The sequence below is a fragment of the Staurois parvus genome, unplaced genomic scaffold (assembly GCF_062004578.1).
Source record: "Staurois parvus isolate SC_StPar_1 unplaced genomic scaffold, SC_StPar_1.0 ptg000720l, whole genome shotgun sequence".
In the NCBI taxonomy this organism is placed as follows: domain Eukaryota; kingdom Metazoa; phylum Chordata; class Amphibia; order Anura; family Ranidae; genus Staurois; species Staurois parvus.
Genome location: NW_028318516.1, coordinates 2,990,088 through 3,004,471, shown reverse-complemented (window position 1 = coordinate 3,004,471; position 14,384 = coordinate 2,990,088). Strand labels below are relative to the sequence as shown.

Genomic DNA, 14,384 nt, shown 5'->3' with positions numbered 1-14,384 from the left:
CCACTGGTGAGTTGAAAAGAAGCCAAGCTCCCCTGAGCCTGTCCTTGCGCCATTTTCACACAGGTACTCATTGATGGTCCTCTGCTGTGTGTGCAGCCACTGCCGTGTTACCAAAGTGGAGTTCCACCGAGTGGACATGTCACAAATGAGTCGGTTGGTGGGCAGGTTGAATTTCAGCCAACTGAACACAGGCCATGTATGACCACCAGAAATGGCCAGACTTTTCTGGCCTGCCTCAGAAGATCTTGAAAGCCTGGGTACCTGTTCAAGAAGCACTGTACCACCAAATTCAGGACGTGTGCCAAGCATGGAACATGTGTCAAGTGTCCCTGTTGGAGGGTGGAGAGCCCCTTCAGAGCTGACAGAATCTGTGTCCTGGTGTGGCTCCTGTCCCTTAGACAGACCAGCTGAAGCACCACGTGGCATCTTTTATCCTGACTGCTTGCATAGCCCCATGAACGCTTATGGAGCACTGCTGGTTCAGAGGACAATTCAGCAGAAGAGGCCATAGAGGAAGAGGAAGGGGAGGGGGTGGAGCAGACAGATGTGGCAGAATCACCACCAGGTTTTTGGAGGCATGGTGGTGGAACAAGCTCCAGAACTGAACCCTGTCCTGCATCCTTCCCAGCTGCTAGCAGAGTCACCCAGTGTGCCGTGACGGATATGTAACATCCCTGACTGTGCCTGCTGGACCACGTGTCAGTAATGTGGACCTTGCTGCTGACCTCCTTGTCCAACAAGGACAAAACATGACCTTCCACATGATGGTACAGAGCTGGAATGGCCTTGCATGAAACAAATTGTCTTTTCGGAACCTGTCACTGTGATACAGCACATTCTGCAAATTCCCGGAAGGGGGAAGAGTCCACCAGATGGAAAGGCAGCAGTTGTAAGGCAGCAATTTGGACAGGATAGAATGTGGATGGGTGGGACAGTCTATTTTTCACGGTTCAGCAAATGGGGTAGTGAAATGTTCCTGCTGAAATCAACAGGTGGTGTCCTGCTGTCAGATGGGCCACCCACTGCTGTACCATCACTCCTCTCAGTGGAGGCTGTTGAGAAGACCTGACGTTTTACAGTAGAGATCCCAGATGAGGAGCAAGGAGAAGTCTGCACTTTTTCTGGGTCTTTCAGGTGCTGTTACCAGCGGGCTGCATGGCAGCTCATCATATGTCTTGTCAAGCATGTGGTGCCCAAGTGGCTGGTGTTTTGGCCACGCTTGGTCTGCTTCAGTCAAAGACTGCAAACAGCAATGCTGCACATGTGTTGAAGAAAGCCCCCACCAGAGAACTTGTGGAAGTCTGCCTGGAGTCAGCAGCACCCCCCACCTGTGGAGCTCTGTCATGGGATGCCATTGGTTGGCTGCCCTTATGCCTGTCCCTGGAGGACATCCTGCCTTGTTGGAGTTCTGCCTCCTCCTCATTGTCCTCCTCTGTTCTCTCAGGCACCCAAGTATGGTCAGTGACCTCATCATCCCCTTCCTCCTCATCAATGGAGCCAACTTGGCAGTGTGCTGCGGCTGGGGGAACAGGACTGACCATTTCTTTTCCCTCACTGGCGCCCCCTCTCTCTAGGCTCACGTCACTCCTTTCCTCATCCTGGGAACCAACATCACAGCATTCAGATTGCTGCACATCCTCCAGCAGCATGGGACTGACACTATGATCCAATCATTCTGGTGACTCCTCCATGCATGATGGTGGGGCTACGGAAGGAGCAGCTGTGGTGGACAAGGAGCCGGAGGAACAGGACACTTTGGCAGCTGTGGTGGAAGGCAAAATAGTATGAGCCTGGATGACAGAGGATGAGGATGACTGACTTATCCACTCCACCACCTCTTCTGCATGTTGTGGTTCAATAATACGGCCAGCACTTTGGCCAATCATGGCTCTTCCTGAGAACTCAGCTGTTATTGGCCAAAGCATTCCACCTGACCTGTGGTCAGGTGCAATGCTTTGGCCAATCACAAAGCATGTTTTACATTGTTTGGGCACACGGGCAAACTTCCTGCATAATGGTGAACACGCAAATGGCTAATGTTTGACTCAAACCATTAGCCCATCCCTACTCAAAATATTATTCTCTGTGGATCTACTGCTTCCACTTTACACCTACTTCATTGATCTTGTGTTGTTTGCCAGTAAATTAAGAATACTGAACCATCTGCAAATCCATATACAACAAAGTGCTTTGTGCTCAAGATGCAGTTCCCTGCAGATCTACTGCTTCCACTTTACACCGACTTCATGTAGCACTACCTCAGAAGGAGCTGAATGTTGCCCCTGGTTTCCCTTTGCTTTGCCCCACAGCAAGGCAAACACACACACTTCTGCTCGTTGTCTCCAATGACCAGTCTAGGGGATGTTTTGTGTTTGGAGTTTATTGTAGAACTGGGGATAGGGATGGGGAATGTAGTCGGATCCTCCAGAATCAGAACTCTTCACACTGAGGACATCTAGCTGATCTCTTAGTAGAAGACTTGTGAAGTCTCGGCTGACAGTAGATAGCAGACTTCTCAGTAACAAATAGCAGCAAGTAGTTGTAGGAGAGCCAAGTCCCATTAGCAGTAGCAATACTTGGACAAGCTCTGCAGAACACTAGGCAGGGCTCCCTTTCTCAGACCCAGGCTGACTATCAAGCACCAGAGGGGTAACAAGCACACAGAGTCCCCCAGATCTCTCAGAGTTTGCACTCACAGGTCCAAGGACAGAATGGTTGCCTCCTTCCAATCTTCCAAGCCACTCTCTCCAGTGATACCAGACAGAGCTTTGGCAGACAGCTCCCCTCAGTCAGCTTACTGTAGAATCAGGGCCACTCTCTCTAACTTCAGGCCCTCAGGTCACCCACCCGAGGCCACATAACAGCAAGTGCCAGGCGAGGCAGCCTGCCTCCAGCCTGGCTGGTGCAATCCTCTCCGAGGAAAGACACTGAACCCATGTGCTCTCAGAGTATAAATACCACTCCCAGCATGCAATGGGGCCACCCTCCCCTGCAATTGGCCAGGACTGTATCCATATTCATGCTGGTCATTTGTCTAGCCAATTCCCATGTTCTGGAAGACTCTCATAGCTTCCTGAAGGCAGGAAGAACTCAGACAAACTCCAACAGAACCAGAGCAGCATGAGCAGACCTGACTAATCAATCACAGCTCTCTGTAAATCAGAATACCCGACTGAATTTACCTGACAGCCTCTCTGGTGAGCAGAGAAACACAGCTATGCTTTACCTAACTCTACACATCCTAGACCTGACCAGGAGGGGGCGCTACATTCATGAAGTGGGTGTAAAGTGGAAGCGGTGGACTTGCAGAGAAAACTATACTGAGCACACAATATTGTCCGTCTCCATGGATTTGCACAGGATTTGAGATGATTTCCTATAGCAGCAAATCTGATGAGATGAATGAAGTGGGTGTAAAGTGGAAGCAGTGGATGTGCAGAGAATAGGATTTGGAGCCCCGAGCTCTTTATCTCTGAATGTCTCCACATATTTGTACTGTATTTGTGATGATTTCTGTGCACACACAATAGGACAGCGCTGTGACACATAATGCTCTTCTAGATGACAGGGAATCCTTCCCTTTGTTACAGCAGCAGTCCGCTAGAAGGTTTTTGTAGGTTTGGAGTTGTTACACATAGCGCGGGTTTTATCCATTTATAGTGATGACATCATTGCCCAAATCTGGGGGTCACCAGCCATTTCCACCCTTTACTCCCAGCTGGGGGGCTTTGTATCCATATACCAGATGTTCTACAGGACTAAATCTGCCATCAATGTTACTGCAAAATCAAAGGGGCCAAAACCCCTCCCCCGAGCAGTCATATATTTCTGTCCCCCTTGGTGGGAGTGGAGGTGACCCCTCTATAAGGATCTACAGTCCATACACACCCAGCACAAGGCCGGGGTCACACTACCAGACGCTTCTCGGGGCTGCAGTTCCTCTGAGCTCCACAAGGTGGGGATCTCACTTCTACCCACACAGGAAGTCTCTATGGAAGACAGGAAGTGATGTCAGGTACAGGCAGGAAGTGATGTCAGGTACAGACAGGAAGTTCCATGTGGTACGAAGTACAATGGAGACATTGCTGGAAGTGGTAGCAGGGAAGGTAATAAGATGTTATTTCCTATTTATACACAGTAACCCCCATCATGTCTTTCCTCTTCCTCCATAGTTACGTCCGTCCTCTTCCTCCATAGTCACGTCCGTCCTCTTCCTCCATAGTCATGTCCGTCCTCTTCCTCCATAGTCATGTCCGTCCTCTTCCTCCATAGTCATTGTGACGTCTTTTATCTCCAGCAGATGATGATACACACATATATAGTGTGGGAACCCAGATGAACCCCTTCAGGGGGAGGAGTTGATGATAATATATTTGCCCCCAAAGCTGGCCTACATGGTTCAGTTTTATCGTTCAGCCAGCGGGATGACCATAAAACCTGAAGTGATTCCCCCATCCACACATTGGAGGTGGAAGGGGAATCCTCCCCGCTGCACTCTTGTATTCTGACAATGGGGGGACTCCGCTCTCAGAATACACGGATCAGCACTGAAGCTATTGGCTGCAGCCGCTGGGGGAGTGGCTTTTATCCAGCAGTGACCACACATGGATGGAAATGTGAGCGATCCCTGCTGAACCAGCTGAATTTCCATGGATCTATGGTCACCTTCAGTGACTTCCTCCCCTCCCCCTCATCTCCTTCATGATGGAAGTCATGCTGAGATCATCTCCCATTGGCTGAGCAATATTCTCATTTGTTCACTCTTAGGATAGGTGGGACGCACCCAGGAACAATGATGTGGTTTATACGGGAGCCTCATATAGAGGACCCCTCAAATCTCCCCATCCAAATGACCCACCATCCAGAGTCTATATGTCCTATGACATCACACTGACCTCACAGCTCCTCCTCCCAATGTCCCTCCATCCAGAGTCAGAGAATCCTATGACATCACACTGACTTCACAGCTCCTCCCATTGTCCCTCCATCCAGAGTCAGAAAATCTTATGACATCACACTGACCTCACAGCTCCTCCAAATTTCCCTCCAACCAAAGTCAGAGAATCCTATGACATCACACTGACCTCACAGCTCCTCCTCCCAATGTCCCTCCATCTGACTTTTTTCTGATGCTCTTAGGATGTGGGGTCCCTTGGTAACCTCACATGTAAAGTGGGACTGTTGGTCCTGCGTTGTATGTAATGACATCAGAATGCTGCAACAAGCCTATACCCTGCGTAGTGTGGGGGTCCTGTGGGGGGAATTATACCTCAGCCTGAAGTGGGGCTTTAATAAAATGGAGACCTGAATGGAGAGGTGAGGAGGATTCTGGGAATATCATTTGATGTGACTATTTGTGTTCAGATGTAGAGTTTTCCTCCTGTGAAGTCTGGAGATCATATGACATCACATTGCCTCCACCTCCCTCCCTGATAGAAGAGAGAAAGAAGAAGAAGATTCTAGAAGTCACCAGAGAGATCACTGAGCTGCTGACAGGAGAGGTGAGCGGTGCCGGGAATTCTGGGACATTCTCCAGTAACAGACAAGGGATGTGTCTGGATGGTGACTGTATCATTGTGTGTGTCAGGTTCCTATAAGGTGTCAGGGTGTCACTGTCTATTTCTCCATGGAGGAGTGGGAGTATTTAGAAGGACACAAGGATCTCTACAAGGACGTCATGATGGACAATCAGCCGCCCCTCACATCACCGGGTAAGAGGAGACTTTATTGTAAAGGAGAGAGCAGTACGGAGGATCCACCTAGATCCCCCATCATCTGATAAACACATAGAAACAATGGATTCAGTCAGTGTGTGTGTTTCCTACAGATGGATCCAGTCATGGGAACCCACCAGAGAGATGTCCCCGTCCTCTGTATTCCTGGGATTCCACACAGGAAGGTCACACCATCCCTCACCATCATCAGGTAGATGAGGAACAATCACTGATAGTATCATTAGGATCTGTACATTATCTGCATTGTTACCATTGATGTCATTTTTATTATATATTCAGAGTGGAAACCTGAGAGATCCTAAAGTTGAGGTTAAAGAAGAGATAAAAGAGGAGGAGGATGAGGATGGGGGGATGGAGGAGTCAGAGCTTCTAAAAAAACACAAAGATCTGTACCAGGACACCATGGTGGAGTCATCCAGCTACAGGAACCCACCAGAGAGATGTCCCCGTCCTCTGTATTCCCAGGATTCCACACAGGAAGGTCACACCATCCCTCACCATCATCAGGTAGATGATGACAATTATTGGTAGTTGTGATTTATACACAGCATGTTTGTTACAATGAATGTTTTATTATATCTTTCAGAGTGGAATCCTCGGGGATGATAATATTGATGTTAAAGAAGAGTATAAAGAGGAGGATGAGGAGTATGGAGTGATGGAGGAGTTTTCAGAAGGACACAAGGATATGATGGAGCCACCTAATACCAGGAACCCACCAGAGAGATGTCCCCGTCCTCTGTATTCCCGGGATTCCACACAGGAAAGTCACACCATCCCTCACTATTACAAGGTTGGTGGGATGGAGAATCTAGAACATGGACTTGTAGAGACTATGGGCTCCAATCACAAAGCGGTATCTTCCCGCATCCCAGTATGTAGTAAGATGCTGCATTCTGTTTTTTAGTAGTGAAGCCTGCAGGGAATTTACCACTGGTGTCCATAGCAACACTTGTAAATAGCTTGTTGTTAAGGAGAGGGAAGCCGCCAGTGTCCCCAACAACCAGTAAACAAGCAGCGGACGGCCAACAAGTTTCCCGCTGACAGCTGTGACAGGTCTGATTTTTAGGGATGCCAAAATAATTCTAAAAAATGGCATGGGCTCCCCTCCAAAATCAATACCAAATCCTTAGTGAGTGCCCACCATCTTCCTGAACCATACCAGGCCACATACTGTCAACATGGGGTGGGTGCTTCAGGAAAGGAGCGTTCTGCCCCCCCAAAAGCACCTTGTCCCCATGTCTATGGGTACAAGGGAATCCTGGCCAGTGGTTATGGAGGATTTTTTGGAATCAAGAAGCCACCTTTAACAAGGAAACCTCCAGATCCCGCCCCCCCCCCCCCACAATGTGAATGAGTATAGAGTACATAGTACCCCTATTCATTCACCAAAAAAAGTGTAAAAAAGTCACTGGAAGCAGTTTGTGACAAAACAAAAATAAAGAGAAATATCCCCCTGATGTAGATCCATCGATGATCCAATCACGATACTCGCTGTCATCGCTGACTTGAAGAAAAAACAAAGCTCCACTCCTGCCATCTGACAGCTCCGCCGCCTCCCACTTCTGAAAAAACTAAGGAGCGCTACCACCCTGTGACATCACTGGGTGGCCTTGCCCTCTTGTGACATCACCAATGCAACATACCCCGGTCAGTGACATCACCAATACAACATGCCCCGGTCAGTGACGTCACCAATACAACATGACCCGGTCAGTGACGTCACCAATACAACATGACCCGGTCAGTGACATCACCAATACAACATGCCCCGGTCAGTGATGTCACCAATACAACATGACCCGGTCAGTGACGTCACCAATACAACATGCCCCGGTCAGTGACGTCACCAATACAACATGCCCCGGTCAGTGACATCACCAATACAACATGCCCCGGTCAGTGCCGTCACTGAGTGGCACCGTCCCTTAGTATATTTAGTGGCAGGAGGCAGCAGAGCTGTCAGACAGAGTGGAGTCTTCATTGGGACGGAGCTTTTCTTTCTGAGTCAGCGGTGACAGCGAGCATCGTGATTGATGATGGATCTACACCGGGGGGACATTTTGATTATTTTTGTTTTTTTAACCTCCTTAGCGGTATTCCTGAGTGTAGCTCGGGGTAAAATTTCAATACCAAGAGCGGTAACCCCGAGCTACACTCGGGCTTACCATGTGGCGTTGCTCAGGGGGTCCCTGCAGCTCTTACCTTGTCCTTCGCTCCTGTGATGTCCCCCCTGTAGCATCCCCGGCCATCTCCTCCGGCCGATGCCGGCATCCAGCTTCCGTGTTCCAGTCCCTGTGACGTCGGGACGTACAGGTGCCGGAACCGGCGGCAAATTTGAAATTTTAAAAAAATTTCATATTTGCTGTCATTGCTGTTTCAATGCATTTCACATACATATTGTCCCGAGTGCTTTGTCCGGCGCCCTGCCTGCATTTTTACTGTTCTTTCTGCCTGGAAACTTAGAAAAGTCCATGACGTCCCTTTAGGTCAAAAGCGGTTTAGATCAGCTAGAGAACAGCGATAGTAAATCAGAACCACTTGCAGAATTGAGTGATAATGATTGGTGGGGGAAATTTGTCATCAGACACTGAAAACGATTCTGCGACTTTGCTCAGTGATGTGCGAACTTGCCTCTGTATTTCAAATTTCAGTGTTTTTGGTTTGATTATATTATTGAATTTAATTTATTATTAATATTATATTATTATTTTTTATGATTATTAAATTATAATTTATGATTTCGTGTTTCAAGTTTTATCATATCCAGAATGTTTACTAGACTCTTGTTTGTACAGATTTCAGTGAGTTATTCCTAAAAATTACAGACCTACAATTAAAATAACTACATATTTCCATGCAAAATAATGGTACCGCTTTCAGCACAAAAAATCGGAAAGAATCATACCGCCAAGGAGGTTAATAAAGGACTTGTCAAATATTTTTTTGGAGTAAATAATTAGGGGTACCATGTACCCCATACTCATTCACATGGGGTGAGGGATCTGAGGGCCTCCTTGTTAAATGTTGTAAGTCTGCTGCCTTCAAATCCCCACATCCACTAGCCTGGGTTGGGGGGAAGAGTCCCTTATCCCCATCAACATGGACAAGGTGCTCTGGGGGAGCAAAGCCCCCCCGCCCCAGAGCATGCACTCCATGTTAAGGGCACATGGTCTGGTATATTTCAGGATGGGGGGTCGCTTGCTCATCCCCCCCTTTCCTGACCTTCCAGGCTGCATGCTCAGATAGGGGTCTGGTATGTATTTCTTTCATTTTGGCAAGGAGTCCCCCTCAAAATCCATACCAGACCCCAGGGGGGGACTCCACGCCATTTTCTTAATATTTCATTGCCAGTAATTTTTTTTTAAGATTTATCGGTTGGTTAGGATGCAGCGGCCGCTCGCTCCCTAACAACCATGTTGTTTACTGGTTGTTAAGGATGCCAGCGGCCGCCCACTCTTTACCAAGCAGTACACATTTCCTGAATGCCGCATGTCTCCACCACTAATTAATGACCGCATGCATTTCATTCTTTATTTCCTTCTGTGAATGTAACGCCTGTTCATGCGGTATTTACTGAGCGTGTTCAGTGTTTGTGGTCAATACCGCAACACGGGATAGGAAATGGACAGTTTCAGGATGGCATGCGGTATTTAGGGGAAATGTACCCACATATCACATGTGATCTGCTTCTGTGAAGGGAGACAATGTGTGGATTTTGTGTGTGATGTCACAATCATAAATCTTACATTTTACAGATGATATTTTCTCTCATTTCCTTGATTTAGAGTGGAGATCCAATCGATATAGAATTTGAGGTGAAAGCAGAAGAAGAAGAGGCGTATGTGAGGGATGATCAGCAGTCTATGGAGGAGGATGGAATAACGGGGACATTTATAGAGGAGGACACTCCTACAGAGATCAGCACAGGTGGGTCATGAACACTAAATCCATTCCTCCACCCATACTGCTCACTGATTGGTCCAGAGTAGGGCGGGGACTGGGTGATATCAGCCTGTAATCCCCTGGTCACTTTCCTGAGCTGTGTTCCCCGTCCTGTATTCCTGGATTTCTCTCGGATAATCTTCCTTCTCTGTGCTGCAGACACAATTTATGTCTCTAGACTGGATTTATGGAGGTTCTGGGGTTCAGCTGGCAGCAAAATGTTCATTTTCACCATAGGTGTTACTAGACCTAGGCACCCGGGGTGTGTGCTTTGAGTCTTTTACTCCATGTCCGGGTCTAGTAAGATCTCTGACAGAACAATCCTCCTAGAGTTATAAGTCACTGAGTGCAGTCTCAGGAGATGGGAGGCAGCGGTGTGGGATCTCTGCAACTTGTCTACAGTAAACATTTAAACTTCTATGGTTTGCTGAATACCAATATTATGAGACTTGACCCCTGCACTATATACTCTATGTTGTACATTACATACTCCTGACCCCTGCACTATATACTCTATGTTGTACATTACATACTCCTGACCCCTGCACTATATACTCTATGTTGTACATTACATACTCCTGACCCCTGCACTATATACTCTATGTTGTACATTACATACTCCTGACCCCTGCACTATATACTCTATGTTGTACATTACATACTCCTGACCCCTGCACTATATACTCTGTTGTACATTACATACTCCTGACCCCTGCACTATATACTCTATGTTGTACATTACATACTCCTGACCCCTGCACTATATACTCTATGTTGTACATTACATACTCCTGACCCCTGCACTATATACTCTGTTGTACATTACATACTCCTGACCCCTGCACTATATACTCTATGTTGTACATTACATACTCCTGACCCCTGCACTATATACGTTATGTTGTACATTCCAGACTCCTGACTTATGCTCTCCCCCTCCCCCCACTGCTATATATACACATAATATGGATTCTCTTTTGTTTCCCCCATTTCCTACCAGCTGGACATTTTATATCGGATGATGTGATTGGAGCACAGACTTTTACATGGTGATAATAATGTGATAACATCCTCCAACTTTGGACCCTTAAACAGAAAGTGATAATGAGGGAGGAGTCAATACCCCAATGATGGTGGTCTTCAGGATCAGTCCAGTCTTCATCTTGGTTGTTCTCCCCCCATCCTCACTCTCTGACCTCTGGTGGGGCTCAGCCCCGCTGTTCTTCATGACTAAATCATGGACTAAATAAGGAAGTGCAGTACTTCTTGTGTTGGTAAGATGGCGATGAGTGATAGAGGGGGTGGGGACCCTCATCCTATAATCCCCTCATCACTGTCCCTCCTATAAAAGACAGTTCTGGTTGTTTCCTCACTCTGTGACTAAGGTCCATGAATAAAGAAATGATCTGGTAGGAGATCAGAGGAGCCATTTCCTAGTTCCCTTGAGGGTGGAAGTGTAAGCTCCTCAGAGACCAAGCTGCCTGATGTGGGTGGAGTCCTGGTTTGGGGGAACCAATCAGCTCCTGTCTAGCAATCCTCTTTGTCTTTGTATTTTAGTCCATGGCCGGGAGATGAGGAAAACCTCCGAGGATTGTCTCACTTTGTCTCCAGACTGGAAAGTAGAAGATGAGGACATCACACAGTATAGTCCAGGAGAAAACCCGGCTCCCTCCAATGTCCATCCGGCACCACCCAGTGTAGATGGACCATCGGATTCCTCGTATCCTGAGGAACCTCAGACTGTGCGGGACCGGGCCGGCCTTCCAACAGGGAAGAGCTTCTCCTGTCCTGAGTGCGGGAATAGTTTCCCTTCTAAATCCCGTCTTCATGTGCATAAAAGATGTCACACGGGGGAGAAGCTGTATTATTGTCCTTTCTGTGGGAAATGTTTCCACTCCAAATCACATCTTAATGTCCATAAAAGATCTCACAGGGGAGAAAAGCCACATTCCTGTCCTGAGTGCGGGAAATGTTTCCGTTTTAATTATAATCTTAATGTGCATAAAAGAGCTCACACAGGGGAGAAGCCATTTTCCTGCCCTCAGTGCAGAAAATGTTTTTCACAAAAATCCCATCTACAAATACATCATACAAGATATCACACAGGGGAAAAGCCATATTCCTGTCCTGAGTGCGGGAAATATTTTGTACAAAAATCACATCTTGTCACACATCTAAGGCTTCACACAGGAGAAAAACCGTATACCTGTACTGAGTGCGGAAAATGTTTTTCAGACAACTCATTTTATCACAGACATCAGAGACTGCACACAGGGGAAAATCCCTATTCATGTCCTGAGTGTGGGAAATGTTTTGTAGAAAAATCAAAACTTTTCAGACATCAGAGGTCTCATGCAGGTGAAAAGCCATATTCCTGTCCTGAGTGCAGAACATCTTTTTCAGATAAGTCCAGTCTTTACAGACATCAGAGATCTCACATGGGGGAGAAGCCACTTGCTTGTCTTGATTGCGGGAAATGTTTTTCAAGTAAGTCCAGTCTTCACATACATCAGAGATCTCACACGGGTGAGAAGCCATATTCCTGTCCTGAGTGTGGGAAATCTTTTTCAAGTAAGTCTAGCCTTTACAGACATCAGCGATCTCATACTGGGGAGAAGCTACTTTCCTGTACTGACTGCGGGAAATGTTTTTCAGATAAGTCCAGTCTTCACATACATCAGAGATCTCATATGGGGGAGAAGCCGTATTCCTGTCCTGAGTGTGGGAAATGCTTCTTACGAAAGTTGTATTTTTGTAAACATCAGAGATCTCACATTGGGGAAAAGCCATATTCCTGTCATGAGTGCGGGAAATGTTTTTCGCAGAAGTACCATCTTTCCAGACATCAGAGATCTCACACGGGGGAAAAGCCGTATTCCTGTCCTGAGTGCGGGAAATGTTTTTCACAGAAGTACCATCTTTCCAGACATCAGAGATCTCACACGAGGAATAAGACACTTTCCTGTCCTGAGTGAGGGAAATGTTCCTCTCTGAAGTCCTATCTTCCTGTACATCAGGGATCCCACACAACCCTGGAGGTGTATTAGTGCCTTGAGTGCGGGAAATGTCTTCTAGATGAATGTTGCTGGACATCCCAGCTCTCATGTGGGGAAGAAGCACACCCTGATATACACCTCAGATATACTCCATGGCTGATCTTCATCATGGAAGAAACAGTTCATAAGGAGATCAGAGGCCCCCAAAGACGTGGATGAAGTGTGGGACCGGATCGGCCATTGATGGCAGGAGAAGAATAAAAATGGAGTCAATGTTCTAGTGTAAGCTCTCACGAACACTTGGAGGTCTGATGGAGGTGTGGAAGTGTGAGGTCCTGCCACTGTGACAATGACACCCGGTCCTCCTGGCTGCTGTTTGAGAAGCTCCAACATGTATTTTGTGAGCAGAGAAAACTGTGTTCTAGGTTGTCAATGGATTTGGTAGTTCCGGGTCAGGACCTGGAGCTTGAAGGTTCCAGAGATTCTTGGTGGGGGCAAGACCTTCAGTCCCATGTCCAGGCTTTGCTAGATGCCTGCAGCCTGTGTGAGTACATAGGTGGGCAGGATTGTTATAGGCCAGGTCTTCTGCCATTTGAAGACAGGACCCTGTTAGGAGAGCTGGGGGTTCCTGCTGGAGACTGCATCCCTTGTGAGGTGGGATTCCTTGCCCAAGGACTGGGAAAGTCAGGACAGCTCCAAGAGTCTGGGGGACCTGAAGTGGCTTGTGAGTCCAGGGGGCTGGAGGGAGTCCATGAGGGTGAAGGGAGTCCATAAGTCAATGGAGGAATGATCAAGCTTGAGGGGGGTGGGGAACCCTATGTAGAGGCCAGGAGTAGACCTGTGTAGTGAGGTGCTGTAACCAAGGCTGAGTAATCCTGAAGAAGTCCTAGTCTGGGGGACCAGTGTAAAGATCAGTGGTGCTGCTGAAGTGTAGCCAGGTGAGCTAGCATTTTCAGTGATCTGATGTATTGACAAAGCTGGACAATCCCCTGCGTGGGAAACCTTCTGGTGTAAAGACTTTCATTTTCCTTCTTAATAAAAGTGGGCTGCCGTGCCGATAAACCGCAAGTCTTGACTGACGTGGACTCACTTACAAACATCTACCACAGGAGCTAACAAACCCCCATATCACAGAGGGATTTCAGGAAAATACTGCATTGAGGCCACTAGATGGAGCTGACCATCATAGGAAATCATTGTGTAAAATAAATGATGGCCACAATGTATCTCGGCGGGGGAAATGCTCCTCACATTTGTCCAACTAACTTTCACTTGCAGTAAGTTTTTATTATTAAAGTTTTGTAGGATACATTGTGCAACTCGTACAAATGTTCAGAAGTAACCAACCCATGAAAACAATTCCAGCGTGCATCCGTAAATCATACAAGAGAATACAAGTGATGGATATAAAGATCAATGAGCGCGGCGTGTTACAAGATCGGGTTTACAGTAACCATACACATTGTAAGAATGGCAACAAGAGGATAATTAGGGAAGGAGAAGAGAATAAAATGAGGGGGAGGGGAAATCTTGAGTTGGCCATAATTTGGGAGACTCTCTTGGACTGGGTGTGAGAGTCGGGTCCTGCACAGAGGATAGGCAAGATACCCAGTAACCAAGGCCTCCCAGGTCAGGGGGCCGAGAGAAAAGGAAGAGGGAAGGAAAGAGAACAAGATGGTAAGATGAAGAACAGATGGAGGACATCGGG

General features: G+C 47.3%; 1 protein-coding gene across 1 annotated transcript; it reads left to right on the top strand.

The window, feature by feature from the left end:
* Positions 1-6,916: 6,916 nt before the first annotated feature.
* Positions 6,917-13,985, top strand: LOC149445499 (uncharacterized). The gene is made up of 3 exons (XM_089653788.1): positions 6,917-6,921; positions 11,776-12,251; positions 12,336-13,985. The coding sequence occupies exons 1-3, from the start codon at positions 6,917-6,919 to the stop codon at positions 12,653-12,655; spliced, it is 801 nt and encodes a 266-aa protein (XP_089509914.1). The 3' UTR covers positions 12,656-13,985.
* Positions 13,986-14,384: the final 399 nt, after the last annotated feature.

Bases quoted from the DNA above. Each gene is read 5' to 3' on its own strand.
- LOC149445499 (XM_089653788.1), top strand. The intron at 12,252-12,335 runs GTAAGTCTAGCC...AATGTTTTTCAG, and splicing joins GTGTGGGAAATCTTTTTCAA to ATAAGTCCAGTCTTCACATA.